The sequence below is a fragment of the Chiloscyllium punctatum genome, chromosome 21, assembly GCF_047496795.1.
Source record: "Chiloscyllium punctatum isolate Juve2018m chromosome 21, sChiPun1.3, whole genome shotgun sequence".
In the NCBI taxonomy this organism is placed as follows: Eukaryota; Metazoa; Chordata; class Chondrichthyes; order Orectolobiformes; family Hemiscylliidae; genus Chiloscyllium; species Chiloscyllium punctatum.
In genome coordinates this window covers 5,460,795-5,469,212 of record NC_092759.1, presented here as the reverse complement: position 1 = coordinate 5,469,212, position 8,418 = coordinate 5,460,795, and the positions used below count along the sequence as shown (strand labels likewise).

The window sequence follows — 8,418 nt, the reverse complement described above, 5'->3', positions numbered from 1 at the left end:
CCGGGTGTATTCCCCCCCCCCTCCCCCCCCTGTATTTATCCCGGGTGTATTCCCCCCCCCCTCCCCCCCTGTATTTTATCCCGGGTGTATTCCCCCCCCCTCCCCCCCTGTATTTATCCCGGGTGTATTCCCCCCCCCCTCCCCCCCCTGTATTTATCCCGGGTGTATTCCCCCCCCCTCCCCCCCTGTATTTATCCCGGGTGTATTCCCCCCCCCCTCCCCCCCCTGTATTTATCCCGGGTGTATTCCCCCCCCCCTCCCCCCCCTGTATTTATCCCGGGTGTATTCCCCCCCCCTCCCCCCCTGTATTTATCCCGGGTGTATTCCCCCCCCCCTCCCCCCCCTGTATTTATCCCGGGTGTATTCCCCCCCCCCTCCCCCCCCTGTATTTATCCCGGGTGTATTCCCCCCCCCTCCCCCCCCTGTATTTATCCCGGGTGTATTCCCCCCCCCCTCCCCCCCCTGTATTTATCCCGGGTGTATTCCCCCCCCCTCCCCCCCCTGTATTTATCCCGGGTGTATTCCCCCCCCCCTCCCCCCCCTGTATTTATCCCGGGTGTATTCCCCCCCCCTCCCCCCCTGTATTTATCCCGGGTGTATTCCCCCCCCCTCCCCCCCCTGTATTTATCCCGGGTGTATTCCCCCCCCCCTCCCCCCCCTGTATTTATCCCGGGTGTATTCCCCCCCCCCTCCCCCCCTGTATTTATCCCGGGTGTATTCCCCCCCCCCTCCCCCCCTGTATTTATCCCGGGTGTATTCCCCCCCCCCTCCCCCCCCTGTATTTATCCCGGGTGTATTCCCCCCCCCCTCCCCCCCCTGTATTTATCCCGGGTGTATTCCCCCCCCCTCCCCCCCCTGTATTTATCCCGGGTGTATTCCCCCCCCCCCTCCCCCCCCTGTATTTATCCCGGGTGTATTCCCCCCCCCTCCCCCCCCTGTATTTATCCCGGGTGTATTCCCCCCCCCCTCCCCCCCCTGTATTTATCCCGGGTGTATTCCCCCCCCCTCCCCCCCCTGTATTTATCCCGGGTGTATTCCCCCCCCCTCCCCCCCCTGTATTTATCCCGGGTGTATTCCCCCCCCCCCTCCCCCCCCTGTATTTATCCCGGGTGTATTCCCCCCCCCTCCCCCCCCTGTATTTATCCCGGGTGTATTCCCCCCCCCCTCCCCCCCTGTATTTATCCCGGGTGTATTCCCCCCCCCTCCCCCCCTGTATTTATCCCGGGTGTATTCCCCCCCCCTCCCCCCCTGTATTTATCCCGGGTGTATTCCCCCCCCCCTCCCCCCCCTGTATTTATCCCGGGTGTATTCCCCCCCCCTCCCCCCCTGTATTTATCCCGGGTGTATTCCCCCCCCCTCCCCCCCCTGTATTTATCCCGGGTGTATTCCCCCCCCCCTCCCCCCCCTGTATTTATCCCGGGTGTATTCCCCCCCCCCTCCCCCCCCTGTATTTATCCGGGTGTATTCCCCCCCCCCTCCCCCCCCTGTATTTATCCCGGGTGTATTCCCCCCCCCCTCCCCCCCTGTATTTATCCCGGTGTATTCCCCCCCCCCTCCCCCCCCTGTATTTATCCCGGGTGTATTCCCCCCCCCCTCCCCCCCCTGTATTTATCCCGGGTGTATTCCCCCCCCCCTCCCCCCCCCTGTATTTATCCCGGGTGTATTCCCCCCCCCCTCCCCCCCCTGTATTTATCCCGGGTGTATTCCCCCCCCCCTCCCCCCCCTGTATTTATCCCGGGTGTATTCCCCCCCCCCTCCCCCCCCTGTATTTATCCCGGGTGTATTCCCCCCCCCCTCCCCCCCCTGTATTTATCCCGGGTGTATTCCCCCCCCCCTCCCCCCCCTGTATTTATCCCGGGTGTATTCCCCCCCCCTCCCCCCCCTGTATTTATCCCGGGTGTATTCCCCCCCCCCCTCCCCCCCCTGTATTTATCCCGGGTGTATTCCCCCCCCCCTCCCCCCCCTGTATTTATCCCGGGTGTATTCCCCCCCCCTCCCCCCCTGTATTTATCCCGGTGTATCCCCCCCCCCTCCCCCCCCTGTATTTATCCCGGGTGTATTCCCCCCCCCCTCCCCCCCCTGTATTTATCCCGGGTGTATTCCCCCCCCCCTCCCCCCCCTGTATTTATCCCGGGTGTATTCCCCCCCCCCTCCCCCCCTGTATTTATCCCGGGTGTATTCCCCCCCCCCTCCCCCCCCTGTATTTATCCCGGGTGTATTCCCCCCCCCCTCCCCCCCTGTATTTATCCCGGGTGTATTCCCCCCCCCCCTTCCCCCCCCCCCCTGTATTTATCCCGGGTGTATTCCCCCCCCCCTCCCCCCCCTGTATTTATCCCGGGTGTATTCCCCCCCCCCTCCCCCCCCTGTATTTATCCCGGGTGTATTCCCCCCCCCCCTCCCCCCCCTGTATTTATCCCGGGTGTATTCCCCCCCCCCTCCCCCCCCTGTATTTATCCCGGGTGTATTCCCCCCCCCCTCCCCCCCCTGTATTTATCCCGGGTGTATTCCCCCCCCCCTCCCCCCCCTGTATTTATCCCGGGTGTATTCCCCCCCCCCTCCCCCCCCTGTATTTATCCCGGGTGTATTCCCCCCCCCCTCCCCCCCCTGTATTTATCCCGGGTGTATTCCCCCCCCCCCTCCCCCCCCTGTATTTATCCCGGGTGTATTCCCCCCCCCCCTCCCCCCCCTGTATTTATCCCGGGTGTATTCCCCCCCCCCTCCCCCCCCTGTATTTATCCCGGGTGTATTCCCCCCCCCCTCCCCCCCCTGTATTTATCCCGGGTGTATTCCCCCCCCCCTCCCCCCCCTGTATTTATCCCGGGTGTATTCCCCCCCCCCTCCCCCCCCTGTATTTATCCCGGGTGTATTCCCCCCCCCTCCTCCCCCCTGTATTTATCCCGGGTGTAATCCCCCCCTCCTCCCCCCTGTATTTATCCCGGGTGTATTCCCCCCCCCTCCCCCCCCTGTATTTATCCCGGGTGTATTCCCCCCCCCTCCCCCCCCTGTATTTATCCCGGGTGTAATCCCCCCTCCCCCCCCTGTATTTATCCCGGGTGTAATCCCCCCTCCTCCCCCCTGTATTTATCCCGGGTGTATTCCCCCCCCCTCCCCCTCTGTATTTATCCCGGGTGTATTCCCCCCCCCTCCCCCCCCTGTATTTATCCCGGGTGTATTCCCCCCCCTCCCCCCTCTGTATTTATCCCGGTGTATTCCCCCCCCCTCCCCCCCCTGTATTTATCCCGGGTGTAATCCCCCCCTCCTCCCCTCTGTATTTATCCCGGGTGTAATCCCCCCCTCCTCCCCTCTGTATTTATCCCGGGTGTATTCCCCCCCCTCCCCCCCCTGTATTTATCCCGGGTTTATTTCGGTCTCTCCCGTGTTACATTATGAAACTTCTGTCCCTGTGATTTTCCTCAGCCCTCGGGGGGGGGGGGGGGGGGGGGTCTCCGATGGCCTATTTTCCCTCAGTACCCCGCTCTCCCTCTCTCCAGGAGGTTACCTGGTTGATGTTTCTTTGTAAAGTCCGTTTCGTTTCCTCGAACTCGACGGCGGAAAACTCCTCTCCGCCGCTTCGCGCCATTTTCCTCCGAGCCCGAGTGCGCACGCGCAGCACTCCCCCACCCCGCCGCCGACCGACTGCGCACGCGGGTACTTCCACGGCCTAGGCCAACTGCGCCTGCGCGATGATACCCATATGTGCTGCCATCCAGTCAAGCTCACATTTAATTACCAGCGTTTTAAAGGCAAAGTCCACGGCTTTCTCCCCCCACCCCAATAGTCACCTTTAAAGATGCACCTTCACTGTTTCAGGAATCAATATGTTTTGGCCCAATGTTATTTGCTCCCCACCACATTGCTGTGTGTTGATGGGTTTTGGAATGGGGTTCCTGTGTATGTCATGTTTTGTACTGGTTATCACCCTGTTCAGAGATGGTATTACACACCTCTTGAGAAGTGGGCCTCCTGCCACAGACTTAGGGGCATTATGCACTACAAGGACCCCAAATTTCTTACAACAGAAAGGTGTGAAGCTACATTGTTAATACAAAACTATCTTACAGTGCTGCTTTAATTTAGGGCAAGAGATGCTGCCTCGCAGTACCACGAACCCGGGTTCTGTGTGGAGTTTGCACATTCTCCTCGTCTGCATGGATTTCCTCTGGATGCTCTGATTTCCTCCCACAGTCCAAAGATGTGCAGGTTAGGTGAATTGGCCATGCTAAATTGCCTGTAGTGTTAAATGTAGGAGTGTTAAATGTTAAGTGTCAGGAGTAAATGTAGGGGAATGGGTCTGGCTGGGTTGCCCTTCGGAGGGTCAGTGTGGACTTGTTGGACCAAAGGGCCTGTTTCCACACTGTAGGGAATCTAATCTTCAAAAAAATCTTCAGATGCTGCAATCCAAAATAGGCAGGAGGCTGGAAGGTCCTGAAGACGGATTACACCCAAAACATTGACTTGTCCACCTCCTGATGCTGCTTGGCTTGCTGAGTCTTTCCAGCCTCCTGCCTGTTTATTTTAATTTCGGGCCATCCTGTTTTGGACAGAGATGTGAATTCTTTTCTCTCAGGGGTTTGAGACAATTCGGAACCTCAAAAGGTGGCGGAGGTGGGCTCACTGAATGTTTTTAAGATTGTAAAGGATATATTCCTGTTTGGAAAGAGAATTAAAAGTCATCTGGGTTAGATGAGAACCTGGAACTTGAAACATAAATCGATTGGCCGTGAACTCAGTGAATAACTTGAGCAGCCTCAAGGGCCAAATGATTAACTTTGTATGTTTAGATGTAACCGACTTGAAGGCATCCTTCGGTTTTTAAAGCTGCTACATGCGTGTGAGATTTCTTATAACCAGCAATTAAAGAGGTATGCAACAGCAACCCCTGAATGTGAAAGTATCAGCTCTCTTTTTCCCTCTTCCCTAACCTTGACAAAGCAGGTATCTATAACTCAATGTGAAGGTGACAATAGATCATCAACAGGGCTCAGCTTTAATAGCCACTGAATCACAAGGTCGAAGCATCACTTTAAGTTGTGAATATATTGTAAGACAAAAGCCCCCAAGGAGTCTCTGTTGAGCTGAAGTCAAAAGTCTTCAGTACAAACTCATGGAGGAAAGAACCTTCATTAAAAAGAAGTATCTCTTAATGGTTACGATAGATGGTGCTCCCAGGGATGGGAGCCTCAGTGGAGATGTGATGAGTGAAATAGAATAAAGTAGTGAGATATTATTCAATTTAAGTAATTTGAATTTAGTTTAAGTTAGTATTTGTTTAATATGTTTGTAGTTTAGTTTAAGCTAAGTGATATGTTTGTTCTGGTTGAATAGTAGGTCGTTTATTAACAATAGTACTACATTATGGCTTTGTTGTACTGCCTTTTTTCTGTTTTGATGGTAGGGTTTTTTGTATATAGATGTTTTGTAAAAGATTTAAAAAGGTTTTCAATAAAATATTTATATAAAAAAGCATCTCTAGAAAGTTTTAGTTATAGCAGATATTTAACAGGAGTTTCAGGAGTCAGTATTCCCATTTGACCTCATTTAGTCTGTTCTGTGAATATTTCTATAATAATCTTTGGATCTTACTAAAATTACATTTGTGTACTTACCCCTGGTGTACGTTTGTCCCATTCAGATAAATGACACATTCAGAGACAAAAAATAATTTTAATGCTACGAAGTGGAACAATTTGTGTAATACTGTCAACTGTTAACCCTCTACTTTCCTCAGGAGGAGAAGTCATCTTAAGATCACCCTTAATGTGGCCTCAATTGTCAGAGAAGCCATTCTTTGAGTTCATGGAATGCCCTGCCGGTATCAGTGGTGGACTCTCCCTCTTTATGGTCATTCAAGCGGGCATTGGATAAGCATATGGAGGTTATTGGGCTAGTGTAGGTTAGGTAGGCTTCAGTCAGCGCAACATCGAGGGCCGAAGGGCCTGTACTGCGCTGTATTTTTCTATGTTCTTTGTAATGTGATGCTTGATCAGGTGTATAAGTGGTTAATATATAGAATCTGCAACCCTGAATCACGGAATTGCTACAGCGTGGAAGCAGGTCATTCAGTCCATACACACTGACCCTCTGAACAACATCCCTCCCAAACTGATCCCCCTCCCCTATACCCGTAATCCTGCATTTCCCATGGCTAATCCACCTAACCTCCACATCCCTAGACACTATCGGGCAATTTAGCATGGTCAATCCACTCTAATCTCCATAGCTTTGGTCCTTGGGAGGTAACTCGAGCCCTGGAGGAAACCCAAGTAAACATGGGAAGAGTGTGCATACTCCACAAAGCCTGAGGGTGGAATTGAACCCGGTACCCCGGTGCTGTGAGGCAGCAATGCTAACCACTGAGCCACCCTGTGAAGAAAAGGCAATATATTTTGTTTGGCTCTTAGGGGAATCCAGCCCAACAAGTTCCACAGTCCATATTACCCTCTTCTCACCTTGCTTCATCTCACTATCAACATATTGATTGATTCCTTTGTTCCCATCTTCATTTATCAAGGCCCCCATTACCAAGTCCAATTGATAGTGCAGCCAGGAAAGGTATCAATGGCCACAATTCTCCCTCAATCAATATTAACAAAAAGAAAACATACCTGCATTTAAAGAATGATTCATCTTGATTCTGCTTCAAGCTGCTGGCTGCCACATTTACCTACAGAACGACAGTTACCACACTTCAAAAATAATTGTGTCAAACACTGAAAGGTATCATGAAGTGCATAAAAAAAGTTTAAAAAAAACAAAGTGTTGGAGAAACTCAGCAGGTCTGGCAGCATCTGATGACAGAGAAGCAGAGTTAAAGCCTCAAATCAGAAATAACTTCTTCATACCTCAATGAAAGAAAGCTCTCAACATTCCACCGAAAGTCACTTTGACCAGTTCAAAACGAGAATACATTTTGAGGACTATGCCAACAGAAGGCAGCTTTGGAGATGAAGTAGAAAAAGAATCTTTAATTCATACAAAAATACGCTTCTGTCAGTTTGTTATGCAAACAAAATTACAAAATTTGTATTATTTAAAATTGGCAATGTGCACTATAAAAGGTGAGTGATGATCAAATTCCTGAATGCTGCTTACAGGGAGAGGATTAAGAGCCACAAAAGAGCAAACACTCTATGAAACACTCTTCTGGAGCTGTCAGGGAGTGGGATGACTGTGCCCGTGAACTGAGCACTAGCATAATTCTGTCTTCACCAACGTGAGGAGTACACATTTTTCCACTGGAGTGGGATGTTAAAAAGGGAAATTCTCTCATGGTCAAGATTCCTTCTGAACTAACCAGTACCAAGATCAGACTATATGGTCACCTGCCTCCATTGCTGTCCGTGGCAGCTTGTGTGCGTAAATTGGTTTTCAACAGTGCCTCCATAGCAGGTGATACTGAGCCTAGAACCATTATTGCCCATCTCCATGTGGACCAGAGGGAAGGCTTTGGCCTATTTCAGGTAGGCCAAAGGCAAGAAGAGAAACTTGATGGATTTCTCTCCATTTTCCTAAAAGTGTGGACCCTGTGGTCTAAGAGGGGAGCAGAGCCCTGGTATCTGCCCTTCAGAATCCTACTTGACGTAATGTATATTACGAACCTGCTTGGCCCATTTCAGTAAGTTTGGAGGTTTGTTCATTGCATTGATGGGTAACTCTGAAACTGAATATGGTGCTTCACGGTATTAGTTACTGAAGAAATGTTAATTGCTAGAGGGAGTTTCGGAATACTGTCACCAGCAGCATAAAGTGAGAAAAACCTTATTCTGGCACCACACATTCATATTTCAATGTTAAAATACTTTGCCCAATTTCAAAGTGTCCTGTCTTGAAATGTTCCAAAATCCACCGGTTTTCATCAACATAATTGGGAACGACATTATACAGCTGAAAGGACTGATATAAATTATATATATGTACACTTTTTACACTGAGTATACATTCCCACAGCTTTCCAACCTGTAATCTTGCTGTAGCTAGGACTCCCACTGTTTTAGCTTGCGAAAAAGGTCAAAGGATGAAGCAGCAGGTTTTGGCTGTGGCTGCACCTTCAAGTCAGGCAGGCCGTCCACAGAGAGGTAAGGGGTCTCAGTTAACAGCTCCAGTGGATCATAGAACATCATGAGATCAGGGGCTTCCATCTCAGTGACCTGCTGCAACAGGAAAGATATATTAACACCTCTGCAGTTCCCTCGCTTGCTTTCCAATCTATTTTTATATCCCAAACCCGCCAATCCCAGTAGCATCTTGGTAAGTGGGGGAGCACTTTGGGGCCAGCGACCATAATTCTATTCCTTTTAAAATAGTGATGGAAAAGGATAGGTCAGATCTAAAAGTTGAAGTTCTAAACTGGAGAAAGGTCAATTTTAACGGTATTAGGCAAGAACTTTCGAAAGCTGATTGGAGGCAGATGTTCGCAGG

General features: G+C 51.4%; 1 protein-coding gene across 2 annotated transcripts in view; it reads right to left on the bottom strand.

Annotated features, from left to right (window-relative positions):
• Positions 1-6,950: 6,950 nt before the first annotated feature.
• The window catches only part of ppp1r35 (protein phosphatase 1, regulatory subunit 35), a 28,211-nt gene continuing 26,743 nt past the window's right edge, over positions 6,951-8,418 (bottom strand). The window contains exon 5 of one of the 2 annotated variants that reach the window (XM_072591486.1): positions 6,951-8,150. In XM_072591486.1, coding sequence (XP_072447587.1) covers positions 7,974-8,150 — 177 coding nt within the window. In that variant the 3' untranslated portion in view covers positions 6,951-7,973. The remainder of the gene's footprint in view (positions 8,151-8,418) is intronic. The other variant, XM_072591487.1, reaches the window with a different exon arrangement.